The sequence below is a fragment of the Sander vitreus genome, chromosome 9, assembly GCF_031162955.1.
Source record: "Sander vitreus isolate 19-12246 chromosome 9, sanVit1, whole genome shotgun sequence".
NCBI lineage: Eukaryota > Metazoa > Chordata > Actinopteri > Perciformes > Percidae > Sander > Sander vitreus.
The window spans coordinates 7,545,764-7,565,315 of record NC_135863.1 but is presented as its reverse complement, the minus strand read 5'-3'; the positions used below and the strand labels follow the sequence as shown (position 1 = coordinate 7,565,315).

Sequence of the window (19,552 nt, the reverse complement as noted above, 5' to 3'; positions counted from 1 at the left end):
TCACTTTTTAGCTTTTTCACGTCCACAGAGCTTCACACGCACGCACACACACACACACATACACAGACTGTGCATATTACATTTTCCTCTGTGTCGTTCTCCTTGTGTTAAATCTAATTCTCCTGGATGTTCTCAGTGTCATCCATCATGGTCTGATCTTGGCTGGAGATCCTGAGAACCACGGGGTTTGAGGGAAAAGAAACGACACTTTGTGGTGTATCACAGTCACCTTCTTCAGTGCAGCTAAACTGACATCAAATTTGATAATATTATCATGGAAAAGAAAATTGTTTCATGAGTTGACATTGTGTGCATGAGACTCAGAAAGCACACTCCACTCAGTACTGAGAAAATGTGTAGCTTCCAAGAAGCACCTTCTTGCATTACATATGTTACAGTAATACCATTCATTTTTATTTCACAATAAAATAAATATGATTAATCCTGTATTATATGTACTCATATTGATACATTTGCATTCTTGTTTTTCCAGTTATATCCAAAACCTTCTTTTTTAAGACATGTTTTCACAGGTTTGTCAAGACTTTCAAGTTCACAAATTATTGAATACATGTGACAGAAACATGTTCTTTTGTAACCAGTTTCTTCTCCCATTGTCTGTATCATTTTGAAGATAACATCTAAGAACTAAGAACCTTTGTCAGCTTATTTTGGTATCAAGATTCACCCAGCTGCTCTCAGATTACAACTTTGGTTTGTGGATAAAGTCCCAAAGGTCTCCTTGTCCCAGTAAAGCCTGTGGTATTAAACCTAATCACGGGTTTATTTCTAACACAGGTATGATCTTAAGATATTAGAAGGCCCCTTCCCTGTTGATCCTCTAGGGCTACATGCCACAAGCCATTTCCTCCTGTGGATGACACCAAAATAAAATCTTTATTGGACGTCTCTGGGTCTTTACGGGAACCCCCTCCCCCCCTCTCACACATCAATCCATCTGTGAAACAGAGGAATGACTCTCATGGACTCCCTCTTTGTGAGGAATTTGCTCGGCTGCAGATTAGATTTTCAGGAATCTGCAATGTCAATGACACTTTAGGCAGCTGTGTTAAAACGGGAAGGCATGGTGTGTGTGTGTCTGTCTGTATGTGTGTGTGTGTGTGTGTGTGTGTGTGTGTGTGTGTGTTTGTGATCAGCTTGCTTTGTAAAGCCACCACTTGCTTATTGCATTTCCCTTGAGCCTGTGACTCATTAATCAAATATTCATACATCCCCTGTAAATACATGGAGAACACAGTCAACCCTCAGAGCGCTGTGTGCCCCCCAGCACAAATGCTCTTTCATGTTTCTGACAAAAATCCCCAAATGTCTCACCCCCTCCCTACGCCTTCCTCCTGTCCTTTCAACCCTTCCATCTTCCAAAGTTGGAGAATGTCGCTGGTCCTTTGCTCGTGCATACTTGATGTTCCCCGCTCGGTCCACACAGCCGGTCGGGTGTCCACTAAAAGAATAAAAAGACGTGGACGAACACACAGATCAGACAGGGGATCTAAATGATGCCTTTATGTGTTTTGCCATTGCTTCTCCATGGTAGAGAAGAGAACAGATGAGGGATTCTTCTTCCTTTCTGTACATCCATCCTCACCCTTGCCCGGCTCCCTCACAGAAGGGACAGTTCCCGCCTTTAAAAAGCAAGGCTCATCATAATACAAGAATTTGTATTGTACAGGAAAACAGTTCAACATAGCTCAAACTAAGCGGGCAACACACAGATTATCCATGGTAACAGAGCTTTGCACACAAGGATATTTTCTTTTCCTCCATAGAGGAACACAATTGCCGCCAGTGTCACTGGGTCACATTTTTTCCGGTCCCTGGTTAATGGGCTGTAGAGATGGTTAGCACGTATGATTAGTTTTAATCTACTACGTTTGACCGGGGGGTAAAGGGATTGAATACATTTCAACACACTACTGAGGTTTGTATGCAGCACTCAAATGAAGCAAAAAAAAAAAAATAATCTATTTCTACTAGTCACTTCAAATTCTTTAAATGGACCCAAAAAAAAGCAAACTGATTAGAAAACTAATATTTTGACTTTATTCAACTTTTTTGCCTGGCAGTGTTAAAAACATGTTATCATACATTTTGCAAGTTAATTTATGCAAACAGACATGCAGCGTGTTGTAATGCAGGACAGCATTTGTCGGAGTTCCACAGTCGGAATACTTAAGTGTTTTTGAAGTGATAAATCAAAGTGCATGATCAAGTTTTGTAACGTAACGTGTTCTGGCGTACTTCTCCACTTCTATTTTGTTGAGATGGTTCGAAATGATTAAATTGCACAGAGCATATACAAATAATATTGATTTGGAAGGTTTATATGTCTGATTTCTTTATGTGGTGTAGATTGCTACTCCAAACAAATTCAACTTCACTGTATATTGTAATTCCCCGAATCTGACTTGATTTTTATGTTTTTACTTCAGTGTGTGTTCGACGAATACAGGATACAGTAAATACTTTTACATCTAAAAAATTATATTGTAAAGGGTAATTCATAACAGACAGTGCTTGGTGAGATATAGCACATGGCAGTATCCCTTTGACAAACTCTGCTGTCAACACTGGTCACTTGCACTGTGATGCATAACTCAGTCAAAATTAATACCACTCAAAATACACTAAGGCAAGCAAATATCAATCATACAAGACGGTCATATTATTTAGACAAAGAAATTAGCTCTAGTGTGAATAGAATTTTTTTTTGGCAGAACTATAAAGAAAGTCTCCTCTTGTTTGATGAAATGTTTTTGGCAGAGAAGTTTGGAAAAGTTATTTGGCTACACTTTCAAAAAAAGCCCTTCGACCATATTAATTAAGGCTTTTGTAATACTCCTCTTAGCCCAGTGTTAACCACACAGTCTAACTACCCTAGGTGTAGCCCAACACTGATTTTAGTCATGGTTACTATGACACTGTTAGCCTTGTAAGCACGTTGACGTGGGAGTGCTGAACTGGACCTTATGATCATTATAAGCAGATCCCATTGAGACTTCTTCACTGGATGTAAGGTGCAAAAACAAATCCTACACCAAATCTCCCAAAATCTGACGTGTTGATATAGTCACTAACAACAGCTTGTCTCAAGTCCATAAAATCACAAATAATGTTCCCGTGGCTGCTCCCCTTCCCTAGACTAAACAGACTAAACATTTTAGGTCATTACATTAGGCAGAGCACCGAAAGCTTCCTGACAAAATGTTCAGCAAGCTCAAATTTCCAGCTAACAAATACAAGACCAACCAGTTAATAACAGCAAATATTACTTAGCTACAACGTTTCCAGGATTTATAAACTGAGTTACTGTAGTTGTATAGAGTTCCATAACCTTCAGTGTCAAACAGACTTAGACACTTAGGCTTTATCAAGCAGTTTGATTCAGAAGAAGTTTCCTGTCAGTAGTCTTTTAAACAGCGCTGTCAAAGCAGCACAAAGTCCCCGGCAGTGGTGACCGTCCTCCGCGGGTCACGGATGAAGGGCCATTCTCTCTTCTCCTGGGTCAGGCCTGCAGACAGGTCGTAATCTCTGCCATGACCTTGCACGATAGTGAACGCAGGGTATTTCTCCCTCGCTGACGGCTGCAGCACCTGGAACAACAGACCAGTCTTTCAGCATACTGTACACGTCATCAACAGTTTGTGTTGAATTTCATCACTTCACTTAACCTAACCAGGGGTATCTCTTATCGCACCTAAATTGTTTTCTTTAAGAAATTACAGCATATTAATTTTAATATAATTTCCAAAGAGTCTTCTTAGTAGAAGTTTGATAGGTCAAAGAGGGAAAACTCTGGTTTACGACATCTAACCAACATATTGACTGGTTGGAGAGGCAAAGTAAGAAAGATTCATGGCTAAATGGTGCCACCTACTGGTCAACATTAATCACATTGACCACACATTTGTAAGGCACAAAATATAATTAATACAGCATTACGACAATAATAATAATAATAATAATAATAATAATAATAATAATAATAATAATAATAATTATAGTGAAATGTTGGTGAGGTAAGGAGTCCTGTGTTAGGACAGTACTATTCCCTACCTTAGACAGCTCTTGACTGATTCTCTCATAGTCTTGAGCACTTCTAGAGTAGAAACCTATGGTGCAGCTTGGGTCCATCTTGCTGAAAGGCATCTTCTTTGGTGAGGGGCAATGATATGACTAGACAAAAAGAGACAATCAGAAAATATTCATCAAGCTGAAGGGCCAGATAATGTGTAACAACTGTGCGGCATATATACACTCCATGGCAGCGTCAACAGCGAATAAGATGTATTCTGCATCATTTGATGAATGAAATCCTATTTATCTGCTGTCACAGCATCCATAAATTTACAACTCTGGTGTGTTGTCACATTGTATACCACTGCATGCAAAAGCATAAAACAAAGCTGCTATACAGTTCTGTGTGCTGATTATGTATGGGTGAAATATTCAGGCTCACAGTACCTGATCTGGTATTTGCCGTATTTCTCTTAAGTGGCAGCTTCACACATCTGAGCAGCAAATAAATCAGCAGATAGGGACTCGGTAATTGGGCCGAGGGCTGCTTTAAGATTCATACCCTTAAGTACTAACAGAAACTATTAAATTCACATTACTGGGGTCCCAGTCAGCTCGTCTGTGTAATTTCACATTACCTGGAGAGGGAAATCGCTGGTGCTGACATCCACAAAAGACTGACAGTAATGAGGGTCCATGTAAATCAAGCTGTCATCTGCAAGGACAAAACAAAAGACAAGTTATTCAAAAACATCAGATTATTACAAAAACGCGCTTCTCTCCAATTTCTATGCAGAGTAGCTCAAAGTCACCCGCTTGGCCTACTGTTAGGCTTGTGTCCGTCAAATATGCCTCCCAGAAGGTTGTTGCTTTTTAATATCCACCAGGGTGGATTAAATTCCGCATAATCAGATGCGTTTGTACAAGCACATTCTTTACACCCACAAAAAAGCGGTTGTCATTTAATTTTTGTGTGGGAGAATTACTTTTACAAACACGCAATTATATTCGACCATTTGCATTTGATAAATGCTGTGCTGAGCTGTGCCTTGGCAGGGAGAATGTATTGCTTGTCATTTAGACATCATCCACCACTGTATTTCAAATTGGTAAAATGTAAATGCGTAAATATTGACTGCCAAGATGTACAACTGAAGGTTCCTCCTTGCTCCTGAAGGTGATGAAGAGTGGCTCACTTTGGGGCCCGGATGAAATTTAATGCATGCCTCCTATGGAAATCAATTACAGCTCACAACTTGGGAGGTTTACTTGTGATAAATGGGTGAGGCTTTGATGGGTCAGAGAGAATAAAGTAAGCCCTGCTTCACTTGCTTCCATCTCCACTCCTCTCCGTTATCCTCACGCAAACAGGAATACATTAACTTACTTTGTCTCTCCACATGAGAAGGGTATATTATGCAAAATAATCTGTTATTCACACCAACCTCTCTCTCTGTGCGTCTTTCTCTGTTTTGCATCACTCTAACACTAACCTTGAAATCCTACAAAGTAGCAGGCCTGTTTGGGCTTCCCCCCGATGATGCCTATGCAGTACTCCAGACTCAGTATGCTCTAAACGCAGAGAGAGGGACAGAGAAATACAAAGTACATCGGACTGGGATCCTAAATACTTTCACTTTGTTCCTACATACTATATTTCAATGACAGTAAAACAGAGGATTTAAACTCATCAACCCCCACAGTAATCCTTTTACAGTATAATTACTGGCATACTTTACCCCTGTGAGTGTATTTGTAAAACCTTGTGATTAAATACCAAAATATAAAATGATCTGACTGTAGAAGAGTGTTGCTATCCCTGATATACATGCATCTCTCACCTTGGCAAAGTTGAAATAGTCAGGGTTTGTTTTCTCCCCTCCCAGCCGCACAGGGATGAGGATGATGACGGCTCGGCTGTCAGACAGGGTGGAGGCAGACATTGGTTGGTCACTGTGTGGGGAAGGAGGGGCATCTGATCTCTCAGCAGAGGTCTGCCCTGCTCTTGGTGCCCTGTGGCTATCGACGACATCGGCACTGTACACTATGGAGGTTCAATAACATAAAAGGTCATTTGTCTGTCTGTTAACCTCTCAGCCATTCAGTCTGTTCAGCAGGCTCTCAGTCCTCTGTTTTAGTAGCCATTCCCTTTTTAAATATGAGGGTGGTGTATTTATGATTATGTTTTTGTCTATTGTCTGCAAAATTGTCCAAATATATGCATATTTTATGCATATGCCAGTAGGAGCTTGTTACAGGTGTCACTTCATCTTTTAAAATGAACAGAAAACACCTTATCTCTCTAGTTACATTTACTCTCATTTTCTGTCTGTCATCTTCTGCTCTGGCTATTGAGAGAACAAACATGAATCAAGACCCAAGTTATTGGGGTTAAGAAGAGGTTGGAGTGGTACGTTATAGATTTGGAGTGGATGTATTTGTTGGGGAATAGACACAGTGAGTCTCCTGTCACCCTTCTAAGCAGCTCCATAGTCTCCCAGCAGCAGAGAGAGATGGTGGAAAAAGAAGGGTCAGTTTGGGCATTGTGCCCAGTATCCTGCTTTTATCAAAAGCAGACTCATCTTTCATACCTGTGCAGTCCTGGGAGACATAAGCAGTTATACCCGCCAAGCCAGGGTCCATCGCCTCCTCGACAGCTTTCCTAAGAGAGAGACAGAGGAGAGAAAGCGATGTTTTATGTTAACATGCAGAGCTTACACTAAGAAAACATCAGTGGCATATACTGTATATTACCATGAACCTACAACAGTGACATTACCAGTTTAATAATGAATAAACTAGTGTCAGTCTGTTCAAAGATATTTTCTTTAACAGTATATTTGAATGAGTGAGATGCTGGACATTCGCTATGCTATACATATGCCACTTCATATGCATTATTTTATTTATCTGTCATTTAATATATTGCACACATACAGTACGATGTTGTAAGCACAAATTAAAGCTTATTTCACATATGCACAGTTAAACAAATTATGAAGATCCTGCTGGTTCTTAGTAATATCAGTAAATACAATTATTTTTTACACTTCAAGCAAGCCAAAAAATACTTTACAGCATTTTATTTTAATTTATTTAACCCACTGTTTTGCTACCATCTTCCTCTGCCCAAATATTCCGGCTGAAATAATGGGACATTAACATTAATTGTGCTGAATTAGTTGATCAACAGAAAATGAACTGTAAAAATTGTATTGCAGTGATTGATTTTTCAAGTAGTTTATCAAGTAAAAAATAACAATTATTTGTTGGTTACAGCTTCTCAAACATGTTTGCTTGCTTCGTTTTATACTACTTAAAAACAAAACACTTTTACTTTTGATACTTTTTTGATGATTACATTTTGTATACTAAATTATAAACTTGGCACAAAAAGTAAGGACATTTGTATTTGGTAGATTATTTCTCTGTGGTAACCATGCTTTTTGGCAATACATCTTATACCGTTGGAAAGCCTGTTTAGTTCCCTTTCAAATGGGCATTTGTGGGATGAGTAGCAGCGCTGAGTATGTGGGTTGCGGCCATGAAAAATTTGCCAAATCTTCTCTGCCAATGCCAAACAGCTTATTCTGCCATTGACTCGTTTGGCGTTTGGTGGATCGGATGATTGAAGTTTGAAGAAACACAACATATTGGCAATTGAACAATTTATTCATTTCACAAACAGGAGCCTCAGTAGCGTGTGGAAGAACCATACACAGCCACAACAGCCTGGCACCTCCTCCTCATGCTGGTCACCAGCCTCTGGTTACTCTGGCACGAACAGCACGCCCAAGCTGATCCCACAAGTGTTCAATGGGATTGAGGTCAGGACTGCTGCACCATTTGAAAGGGAACTAAACAGGCTTTCCAACGGTATAAGATTTATTGCCAAAAAGCATTGTTACCACAGAGAAATAATCTACCAAACACAAATTTCCTTACTTTTTGTGCTAAGTTTATATTAAATTACAAACAATTATTAATCACAAGTATTAATCAATTAACAAAAAGAACTGTTGTCATTGTGCCTTAAACAGTAATAAATCATTAAGTGATCAAAGCCAGAAGTCAGGTGTGTGTGTGTGTGTGTGTGTGTGTGTGTGTGTGTGTGTGTGTGTGTGTGTGTGTGTGTGTGTGTGTGAGAGACATGTTACATGCTATGTTTAGAATAATAGTTGCTCTTAAATGAAACTTTTTAGACTTACTTGAGGATGTGTGCCACTACAGCAGGCCCATACCAGTCCCCTGCCTGTTTCCCCATTGTCAGACCCATGCGGACCAGCCTGTGGAGACCTAACTGAGCCGAGGGGCTGTCCCCGAACCAGGACACCAAAGTGCGGTGGTACATCTCTTTCAAATGTGCATCTGCCTCTTCTGCAGATCCCGGGGCCTGGGCTTGGTGCATGGGTGGTGATCCATCATCGGAGGGCCTGGGGGAACCTTGCAGAGAGGCCTCCAGAGACGCCACAAGACGCTTGGCTGCAGTGGTAGTCCACGTCTCTGTGTCTAAAGGCTGGAGCGTCATCGCCTCCGACCAGGTCCAGTCTGCGGAGGAATGAATCATGAATTAAACAGTCGCAAAATTAGAGACCAAAAACAAAATTTTGAAGTCGTTAAAGGCCTAATAACTATATTAATTAAACCACTGATGGTAAAGGGGAAGATCAATCAGATCTATCATCATTTAACACATCAAAGTTCAATTTAGAGCATCACCACTAAGACCCAAAGGTCTTTCAGAACTTATGAAATGTAAGATTTTTGCCTTAAACAGACAGAACCTTGTGCGCTTCAGTTACAGAATAGGTGTCAAGCTGTTCAATTATAAGTTTGAGTGTGCCATTATTTCACTTTAACGGTGCCTTAGCCTTACAAACAGGGTGGGAGCTGAAGGCGGAGAGAAAGGGAGTGACCCAGGCTATAAAATGGGCCAGAGTAGAGACTAAGGCATTAACAATATGACCTTGATCCAAAGTGGATCAAAGTGAAATTGATCAATAAATATTCTTAAGTGGCCATTAGTAATTTTATAGAGAAATATTTCATTAGTGACATATTTTAGATTTGACAGAAGAACAAGTTTTAAATATTGTTTTGTAAATGACTGCATTAAACTGGCAGTCATCTCATTATGTGGACCCGTAAAGTCGAGGACACTTCAGAGACAAGAGATCTGACAAAGATATGAGGAATTCACTCATTTTAAATGGTTAGCATCAACCTAATGAAACTTTCACTTTTAGGTTGAGAATTAGGGAACTCTCTAAACTGGCTACCATTTTGGCTTCCTGCTTACTAAAAGAGATACTGAAACAAAATAAAGAAACTTAACACAAGATACAGTTGCATTGAATTCAAAAATGGCATAGAGTATCTGACTTCATCAAATCTGTAGTCTTATTTTCTTATAACTAGGACATCTATGTTGCCCACATCTTCACCTACTGTAGTTCTCCTGCTGGTTAAATTGTCCAATTTCTATCTCTAACAGTGGCTGTTAAGTAGGAAGGTATATTTTCCTTTTTCCACAACCAAAATTTCCCTGCTAGTCCAAATATTCAAATTAGAGACTTCCAAGCCACAAGCCCACTTCTCTAACCTTCCCAAACTTTTTGGCTTCTAAAACAAAGCAATGTCTGTGTGTGACCGCTCGTCAGTTGTTTTCAAATTCAAAACAACTTTATTATTAATCCCACTAGGTAGGGTCAATTAGTTAGTTTAATATGCCTAGAAGTCATGAGCAGTTTAACCAAAGCTATTTTCCCTTCTTAAATTGTTAAATAAATAATTTTAGAGGCCTGAAATGCTAAAACAATCTGGCATTTCACAAGAAATTTGACATTATTAAAGTAAAACCAGAAACTATTTTGTGTAGAAGAAATATATTTTGTACTCTTACCTATCCCATTGATCATCTCGTCACCCCTCAGATTTATCTTTGAGGGGGTCCTGACCTCAAACTAAGAAGAATCAAACTCCGCGCTTAGCATTTTTTGTCTACACTTTTCATACATCGTGTTAGATCCCCGCAGGAGGTTTTTTTACTGTAACTCAGGTGTGGTCACCATCATTCCACTCACCTCTGCCCAGGAAGTGCAGAATAAGTGCCTGAGCCAGCATCATCTGCCCGGCTCTCAGCATGCAGCCCCAGCCGCAGTCGGAGGTCAAGGTGGAGCTGGGCAGAGGAGGCAGCTCCGCCCTGTAGGTGAGCCACACTCGGGATGCAAAATCCATGCGGAAAGCCTCCGCGTTTCCCATGACGAAATCCTCATCAGAGGCTTCAAAGCAGGTTTCTGTAACACTGTCGTCATCTGAGGCAAACAAATGACATGTGATCCACTTTTCCCCCCCCTCCATCTCGTGTTCTGTGGAGATAATACATCTACCAGATCAAGTTAATCTAAATCTATTCAAATATGATTTACGTCACTATTTCTGTTTTCGACATAATGTATAAGCTTGTGTCTCATGTCAAGTTAGTGCATAGTGGATATGCACCAAAAAAAGTAATATTTTCTCTTCTGACTTTGTGTGTTAATGTCGTTTTACGTCCTCACCAGACCTTATATGGCTGTTACATTATTGATGGATATGTATGATGTATGTCAAGCCTTTGGTTATGAAGGCATGTGAATGTTATTACAGGGAATGCAGTCAGTGTGTATTTTAATTGTAATTGTACACTACCGGTCAAAAGTTTGGGGTCACTTACAAATTTCCATTCCACTCCATTATAGACAGAATACCAGCTGATCTGAGTGGGTGGCTGATCTTTAATGCATTATCTACATTGCCCATTATCATCAACCATTCATCCAATGTTCCTAAGGCACATTCTGTTTACTAACCAGATATCCTTTTAAAGGCTAACTTAGAAAACATTTTTGAAAATGAAAACCCTTTTGCAATTATGTAAGCACATAATGTAATCTGAAAACTGCTGCCCTGATTAAAAAAACAATGCAACTGATCTCAGCTGGTATTCTGTCTTTAATAGAGCGGAATGGAAATTTCTAAGTGACCCCAAACTTTTGACCGGTAGTGTATGTTTGTGCATATCGTGTGCACCATACCTTCAGCCTTAAAATGGTAACATTTTCCGAGGAGAAACACTGGGGAATTTCTACTGAATGAGGTCTTTGATTTGAGAGCCCAACCTAAGATACACAATAAAAAGACAATATTTCATGGTTCAGTTGAAGGTTAAAAAACAAAACTCTAAGACGTCCTTTTTACTCAGGTGGCTGGCGCACCTTCTCTACAGCACCCATCATTAAGTGTTCTGGGTCGGTCCCAAGATTCCTGCCTATTACAGTATTCGGTTTTTTTTCTTCAGATCCTGTTACATAAAAGGCAGTGAATAACCATTGTGTTTTGTAAGTAAACAGAAACTTTAGTCTTAGTGAGCTGAAAGACAACATGTCACACACACCAGAGAGAACTGTATGACAAATAACTATTTTAAGGGCTGACTCAACAGCAGTAGGTTCTTGTCTCACTGGATTCTGATGCTTGTTTTTATTTGTGCAGTCTCAGATATATATCTTAATTTACTTTGACTTGTATGTATGTTGTTGTTTTTCATTGTTGCTTTTTGTGTATATGTACTGTATATACCTACACCTGCTTGTATGTACCTAAGTTATATCTTTATTTTTTTAATCTTTCTTTGTTGTCCTTTTTTTTAGGACTTTATGGAACAGTGTGTAATTGAGAGGAACAAAAAGTCAATGTCCTTGTATGTAAAGCTGATTCTGATTTAACCTATTTCAAGTCAAGAAAATAAGATTGTTGTAGACTAACGTTATATGGACAGGTCGAAACAGCACAGCAGTGATGCACAAAAGCATTGGAAACAAAGTGGACACAGAGGACTAAGCTTGTATATGTAAATGGACTGTTTTTATATAGCGCTTTTCTAGTCTTAACGACTACTCAAACTTGTACTGGCCTCAAGCAAATTACTTACTGTACTTCACATTGTGCCACACAGACAAGAACTTTGTCTTCAATGTTTCCACCTCGTCGCTCCCTTTATTCTCCATTTGGACCAGCAAGGAATGTAACCCATTCCCACACAACACACACACCCTGGTGCACAGTGCACACAAACACGGGCGCGTGCGCGCGCGCGCGCGCGCGCGCACACACACACACACACACACACACACACACACACACACACACACACACATAAGAGAGTGGGGAGAGTTTAGTGTATCAGTATCACTTCACAATGTAACGTTAAAATTGCATGACAACACAGCTTGCAATAACAAAATAGTTACCTTCGAGCTTCTTCTTCGATCCAGCTTTTCCTCCCTTCCGGACGCTTTGTAGCTACGTACAAACTTCACAACGTGGTATATTATTGTAATACCGATAATTTAACACGGTGTACGGCCCATGGCTTAACGTTAATTGCACTGCCCTGCGGTCTCCAATGTTTACAATTTAAGGAAGTAGAAGAGTCAAGTCACGTGATCTCGCGGTGTTTCCACGGGTACCGAGGAAGTGCTCGATTTACAATTCAAGATTACCCGAGCGGGCGGCGTTTAAATCGTTCGCCGACGATTGTAGTGTCTAGAATTAATACTCCGCTTGTTTGGGTTATTCATTGTGACAAAACATCTATGCTTTGTTGTATAAAGGCAGGGCGAGGTTGATCCTAAATCGGATAAAATGCCAGAGGCGCATCTCTATTTTTTTGTTGAGATCGACAGAAGTTTATTCACCAGAGGCGCATCTATGCTATGACAGCCAAACCATAAATAACGTCACCTCTCATTTATTTCTCCCGTTACATTCCTGGTATGACAATGCTGTACTGATACAAAAATATATTTTTCTTAATTCACCCGTGACTGACCATTTATTATAGGAATTTTAACAAGGTGATTGAACTGTACGTCAAAGCTGCAATTCATGTATTTATTTATTTTTTTAAAATATGGAATCTATACTATGAGTCTCTGTGTGAATTGTGTTGGATGTGAGTTTCTGTACTTTATTTTGTGTACACATACAAGTTTAAATAAAAGCCTACACATATAGTTGGATTTGTCAAATTAATCGCAGGATGAGGGAATTCTGATGTACAGGTGCTGGTCATATAATTAGAATATCATGAAAAAGTTGATTTATTTCAGTAATTCCATTCAAAAAGTTAAATTTGTATATTATATTCATTCATCACACACAGTGATATATTTCAAATGTTCATTTCTTTTAATTGTGATGATTATAACTGACAACTAATGAAAATCCCAAATTCAATATCTCCAAAAATTAGATTACTTAAGACCATTACAAAAAAGGATTTTTAGAACTGTTGGCCAACTGAAAAGTATGAACATGAAAAGTATGAGCATGTACAGCACTCAATACTTAGTTGGGGCTCCTTTTGCCTGAATTACTGCAGCAATGTGGCGTGGCATGGAGTCGATCAGTCTGTGGCACTGCTCAGGTGTTAGGAGAGCCCAGGTTGCTCCGATAGTGGCCTTCAGCTCTTCTGCATTGTTGGGGTCTGGCATATCGCATCTTCCTCTTCACAATACCCCATAGATTTTCTATAGGGTTAAGGTCAGGCGAGTTTGCTGGCCAATTAAGAACAGGGATACCTTGGTCCTTAAACCAGGTACTGGTAGCTTTGGCACTGTGTGCAGGTGCCAAGTCCTGTTGGAAAATGAAATCTGCATCTCCATAAAGTTGGTCAGCAGCAGGAAGCATGAAGTGCTCTAAAACTTCCTGGTAGACGGCTGCGTTGACCCTGGACCTCAGAAAACACAGTGGACCAACACCAGCAGCTGACATGGCACCCCAAACCATCACTGACTGTGGAAACTTTACACTGGACTTCAAGCAACGTGGATTCTGTGCCTCTCCTCTCTTCCTCCAGACTCTGGGACCTTGATTTCCAAAGGAAATGCAAAATGTACTTTCATCAGAGAACAGAACTTTGGACCACTCAGCAGCAGTCCAGTCCTTTTTGTCTTTAGCCCAGGCGAGACGCTTCTGACGCTGTGTCTTGTTCAAGAGTGGCTTGACACAAGGAACGCGACAGCTGAAACCCATGTCTTGCTTACGTCTGTGCGTGGTGGTTCTTGAAGCACTGACTCCAGCTGCAGTCCACTCTTTAGTGAATCTCCCCCACATTTTTGAATGGGTTTTGTTTCACAATCCTCTCCAGGGTGCAGTTATCCCTATTGCTTGTACACTTCTTTCTACCACATCTTTTCCTTCCCTTCTCCTCTCTATCAATGTGCTTGGACACAGCTCTGTGAACAGCCAGCCTCTTTAGCAATGACCTTTTGTGTCTTGCCCTCCTTGTGCAAGGTGTCAATGGTCATCTTTTGGACAGCTGTCAAGTCAGCAGTCTTCCCCATGATTGTGTAGCCTACAGAACTAGACTGAGGGACCATTTAAAGGCCTTTGCAGGTGTTTTGAGTTAATTAGCTGGTTAGAGTGTGGCACCAGGTGTCTTCAATATTGAACCTTGTCACAATATTCTAATTTTCTGAGATACTGAATTTGGGGTTATCATCAGTTGTCAGTTATAATCATCAAAATTAAAAGAAATAAACACTTGAAATATATCAGTCTGTGTGGAATGAATGTATACATTATACAAGTTTCACTTTTTGAATGGAATTACTGAAATAAATCAACTTTTCCATGATATTCTAATTATATGACCAGCACCTGTATCTTATTTTATTGCAGAATCCAAAAGATGGTACAATTGCAAAGTGGTACACCTGTAGGGAAATTAAGTACATTTAAAAACCATTTGACAATGCATGGAAAAAAAATGTCTACGGTGACCAGATTTCAAGGAGAAATAATCATACAATATGAATTAAATTATATGACATAAGGGTGAATTTTGACATGTAAAAAGAGCTGTCTAGCTGTTGGAGTTGAGCTGTGAGCAGGGGCTTTTCTTTGGGTGTGTTCTGTTGCACACCATTACAGCCATTACGGTAATGATCCCATTCTCCTGTTTCCCGTTTTCCCTGTGGCCGTAGTGTGTGGAAAGCGGAGTCTGCCTGCTACCTCCCTGTGAATTTTGAGCACATCAGCGGCCATGGCTGAACGCCGCGCCTTCGCCCAAAAAATCAGCAGGTAAACTACTTGAGACATGGTAACGAGCTCGGTAAAGGCACACCTTTGTCGCCTTTATGTCGGTCGCCCTCAGACCACCGCTATGGGAACCCTGTGAAGGAGGCCCAGCCATCAGCACAGCCGTGTTGCTCCGCATAGATATCTATGGCTGCTCCGAGCTAACCGCTTCTTAGCCAGATTGATGCTCAGACCCACCCAGACAGACAGCGACTCCGCTAGCTGCTAGTCTCTCCCCTCCCTTAATGCTAACAAAGAAGCGATATGTAATATTACTGTAATACATGTATCTTGGCAAAACAGCGCTAAGGTTTTCAGTAATTATCCGCACCGAAAGAGACTTGCTGTAAATGGAAAACCGTTAATTTTTCGACAGCTAACGTTAGCTATCTTGCCTAACTGTTACAGTAGCTAACGATAGGGAGCTAGGTAGAGATGAGACTGAACTTTGTTGAGTTACGTTTTAAGTAAGAACCCATTGACAAGAGAGAGAGCAAATAATTGTATTATACAGTAAGACTGGAAAAACGCCTCCCTGAACAGCTATAATATAGTGATGTTTTAATCTCTTCCACGCCCCTCAGACTTATCAAAGTAATCTCTTTAACAAAGGGCTTTGTGCAAGCTGTCAAATACCATCGTCCCAGGCGATAGATAGTTAGATCTGGTAGAGATGGACTGGCGTCTCCCACAACTATCAACATAAACATGATTTAAGCACTTTGAATTTTAAGTCAGTGCTAATTACTTAATTTACAGATAAACATATTTTTCTGCTTCTAGGTTAAGTTGTTCTTTGAACCAATGTCATACGTCTTTACTGGATGAAATTAGATGTTACACTCTTCACAAATATGGCCTCAAAATTCACCATAGAGATAAGCCAACAACTTGAAAATGAGCATTACCTTCACAAAGGTGGTTGGCTGTTGTATCAGATTGCATTGCACAAGTCTTTGTGATATTGTATCCGCTGTATGAATTTGTGGAGTTGGCATCTCAATGAAACTTCCCTAAATGAATAAAGGTTAAAATGTTGTTTGCCGTTTTCAGACTCTTAGATAAGTGAACTTTATTAACCTTGCTTATGTTATTCACTTAGAAGTGGAAAAAAGTGCTTCTGTTGTACATTTTTAAGGGTGCTGCCTTTTAGAAATGTAAGTGAGTTAGCTTGTCACATGTTGAGGCAAATTAAGTGACTGAAATTGACAGTGACTTTGCCCAAAAGGTTATCACAAATCACATGTCTCAGTTGAATGGTTTGCTTATATTATGATCTTCAATTGCTGCCCACCAGTTCATATTTTGTTCCTGGGAGTTATTGTTGTTACCATCTTGAAGAGATAGCCACAACGACTGTTTGTTTAATCAAGTTATGCCTCTGTGCATTGACCAGTGCTAAGTAAGGGTCTGGGAGAGGCATTGGGGAGGACTCTGGAATGTGTTTGTCGGTTCAGTGCTTTTGCCTTTCTCCAGTGGTGACAGCGCTGCACTGCAGAGCCCACTGGAGCTCTACTACAGTCAGTACATTATCGTGTTTATCTTAAGCCGATAACTTGGACCAGGCAGCTGTCATTGTACCCTCCTGCTTAAGATGATGAGCTTAAACCTCCTCTATTTTGCAACCTTGTATTTTTTATGATGGTATAGGGATGAACTCAGCACTAAAATGGCTTTAGGGAAACCAGAGTCTAGACGTTTGCGGTTTTGCGCCCTCGCCGACTGAATCCCACCTAATCCTTGCTCATCATTACTGTAATCATAAAGTAACCTTCAAACTAGGGTTGCACGATATTGACAAAATGTGATATTGCGATATCGATATTAATTTTGATATTTCTTTAAAGGTCCCATGACATGCTGCTTGTTGGATGCTTTTATATAGACCTTAGTGGTCCCCTAATACTGTATCTGAAGTCTCTTTTCCGAAATTCAGCCTTGGTGCAGAATTACAGCCACTAGAGCCAGTCCCACAATGAGCATTACTTAGGATGTGCCATTTCTGTGTCTGTAGCTATTGAGGAGGAGAGAGGGGGGGGCAAGGTGGAGAGTGGGGGTGTGGCCTTGACCAACTGCCACTTTGCTCGTTTGAAAGCCATGATGTCTCTCTCTCATGGGTGGGCCAAATTCTCTGGGCGGGCAAAGCAGAGAAAGGGGAGGTAACCTTGCTCCGTATGACCTCATAAGGAGCAAGATTCCAGATCGGCCCATCTGAGCAGCAAGGCAGAGCAGGATACCCAGGGCTCGGTTTACACCTATCACCAATGCTAGCCACTGGGGGACCATAGGCAGGCTGGGGGAACGCATATTAATGTTAAAAAACCTCAAAGTGAAATTTTCATGCCATGGGAAAAGTTATGGGAAAATGCATCAAAATAGATTCATAACAAACAAGTTTTCTTACAACACAAGGTTTATTTCAACTGACAGTCATAATGGACTGGTAAAACATGAATAAATAAATAAGGACTATGTCTACAGGATATTTTTTACTGGTTTTACAGTTTAAAAACAATAAATAAAGAGCATGTCTACAGAACAGGACATATTAGAAACAAAAGTAAATATAAAAAAAATTGCATACTTATCGCGACACTTTCGATATAATATTGCGCAGCGTGATATCGCGATAACGATATCCAGTCGATATATCATGCGCGCCTAGTTATTGTGATGTTGCTTTCAGCATGAAGAGCGAAGACGGACAAGAAAAGGGACAGATTGTTGGTTATAAAAGTGTAATGGTCGGTTAATTGTTGGAGCCGTATAGCCTCTGTGTTACCTGTGTGACATCACCTTGAGTCTTCAGTGTCTAGCCTTTATCATTGGTTCTAATTTGTTATTTGTTTGTGTCACTTTGTGCTACTTGCTGCGTTGTTGTTTTGTTCAAGGCAAAGGTCTGAGTGGTTTTGGTGGTTGCTGTGATTTAAAGGGCCTGTGTATGTGTGTGTGTGGCAACAGCAGCGTTTGAACACCAGGAGCTTTGTGCTGACCACTGAGGTCCAGAGATTTTTATTAGTTTTTTTTTCCCCTCTGGGTTTAATATATGATGCTGTCCGAGGCGACGCAGTAAGACTATGAGACACAAAAATAAAATCCTAAAAGGACAAGAAGTGCTCAGTGTAAGCCCTGTATATGACAGCATTTAAGTGGAAATTCGCAAAATCCAGCAGTGTGGAGTGCTTTTTAATATTTGAATTTATTTTAGTTGAATAGCAGGACTTCTCGCCAAACACCAAGTGTCACTTAGCATTGAAATCACAAAATATCTTGCAAAACAATATTACTGCATACTATTAGCCGATGACTATTTTAGATTTCATTGTCACAGCTAAGAGATGAAATGTCACTTATGCTTGGAGCTAAAGGTATTTTATTAAACTATGAGGTTACATTGGCTTTGAAGTCAGTTGGTTTGTAGTGTCTGTTTGTTATCAGCCATAAAGGTGGGACAAATACCACAACTGATATTTTAGTGTATCTTGTGACGCTGTTGATACAGTGGCACCAGTGTTGAGATTTATTTCTCTTTTGATACTTGCACAGGTGTGTTTCTTTTACTGCACACATTTGAAATCCGAACTTCTTTAAATCAATATTTTCTTTTTCAATATTTTGCTCATGTTGCTTAATTTAGCCATTCTAAGGAGATATTTCCCTCTCCAGTTAAACAGGTATTAGGATGTGTCTAGTCTCGCTTTGCCAGACCTTCCTCCACAGTGCTGTAGAGGAGGGTCTGGCTAGTCCACACAGCATTCCTGGATAGGAGAAAAACGTGCTATAGTTTATTGGCATTTCTTTAAACCAATCACAATTGTCACGGGCAGAGCCACGGTGCTGCAAAACAGCCTCGGGAAGGAACTTGTTTTGGTGGAACGTGTGTACATTCAAAAGTTGTTTTAGTCCTGCAACAGAAAACTCAGATTGGACAGATAGTCTAGCTAGCTGTCTGGATTTACCCTGCAGAGATCTGAGGAGCAGTCAACCATAGTCCTCATAAATCGACTGGAGTTTAAAATCCAACACAAAGAAAGCGGGGCGTAACCGACATCCAGCCGAAAAGAGTGAAATCCGGCGGAATTTCCGGCGGCAACAGAGCAATCCCAGAAGTGGAACGTCGTGGATATAGACTAGGCTGTGTCATACCAGATTGCCTTGCAGTATTGCTCATAATGTATCATAGCTGAATGTCTTTCAGTATTGTGTATTGCAGAATCACCTGTATTCTTATCCCGTTATTGTTGTCGACAAAATATTATTTAAGTATTGTTTTGTTACTTTTCCTGTGATTCTCAGCCCTAACTACAAATAAGCGGACAATGTCTATTGTGTAAATCATTACACTGACTTTTAAGATTCACTATCTCTCTTCCTCCCTCCCCCTATCTCTCCT

At 40.2% G+C, this 19,552-nt stretch overlaps 2 protein-coding genes across 22 annotated transcripts in view; one reads left to right on the top strand and one right to left on the bottom strand.

Annotated features, from left to right (window-relative positions):
- Nucleotides 1–2,046: 2,046 nt before the first annotated feature.
- Nucleotides 2,047–12,518, bottom strand: atg4c (autophagy related 4C, cysteine peptidase). Of its 3 annotated transcripts, none has more exons than XM_078258522.1 (11): nucleotides 12,327–12,518; nucleotides 12,008–12,129; nucleotides 11,112–11,195; nucleotides 10,119–10,403; nucleotides 8,244–8,583; nucleotides 6,627–6,697; nucleotides 5,877–6,079; nucleotides 5,529–5,607; nucleotides 4,674–4,750; nucleotides 4,075–4,194; nucleotides 2,047–3,611 (listed from the first exon to the last, which is right to left on the bottom strand). In XM_078258522.1, exons 2-11 carry the CDS (start codon nucleotides 12,081–12,083, stop codon nucleotides 3,444–3,446), a joined length of 1,503 nt encoding a protein of 500 aa, XP_078114648.1. In that variant the 5' UTR covers nucleotides 12,084–12,129; nucleotides 12,327–12,518; the 3' UTR covers nucleotides 2,047–3,443. The 3 variants fall into 3 exon arrangements, with proteins under 3 accessions (XP_078114648.1, XP_078114649.1, XP_078114650.1); XM_078258523.1 differs by having other exon boundaries at nucleotides 10,119–10,349; nucleotides 12,327–12,517; XM_078258524.1 differs by lacking the exon at nucleotides 2,047–3,611 and adding an exon at nucleotides 4,483–4,529 and having other exon boundaries at nucleotides 4,105–4,194.
- Nucleotides 12,519–15,051: 2,533 nt separating this feature from the next.
- Nucleotides 15,052–19,552, top strand: part of dock7 (dedicator of cytokinesis 7) — a 55,285-nt gene continuing 50,784 nt past the window's right edge. For all 19 annotated transcript variants that reach the window (XM_078258519.1, XM_078258515.1, XM_078258513.1 and 16 more), the window contains exon 1: nucleotides 15,052–15,162. In XM_078258519.1, the coding sequence (XP_078114645.1) occupies nucleotides 15,125–15,162 (38 nt within the window). In that variant the 5' untranslated portion in view covers nucleotides 15,052–15,124. The remainder of the gene's footprint in view (nucleotides 15,163–19,552) is intronic.

Coding starts and splice junctions, on each gene's coding strand:
- atg4c (XM_078258522.1), bottom strand. CDS start 12,083: ATGGAGAATAAAGGGAGCGACGAGGTGGAAACATTGAAGACAAAGTTC. Junction 6,698..8,243: donor GTAGTGGCACACATCCTCAA/GTAAGTCTAAAA, acceptor TCTCTCTCTTAG/GAAAGCTGTCGAGGAGGCGA. Junction 4,751..5,528: donor CTACTTTGTAGGATTTCAAG/GTTAGTGTTAGA, acceptor TTGTCCTTGCAG/ATGACAGCTTGATTTACATG.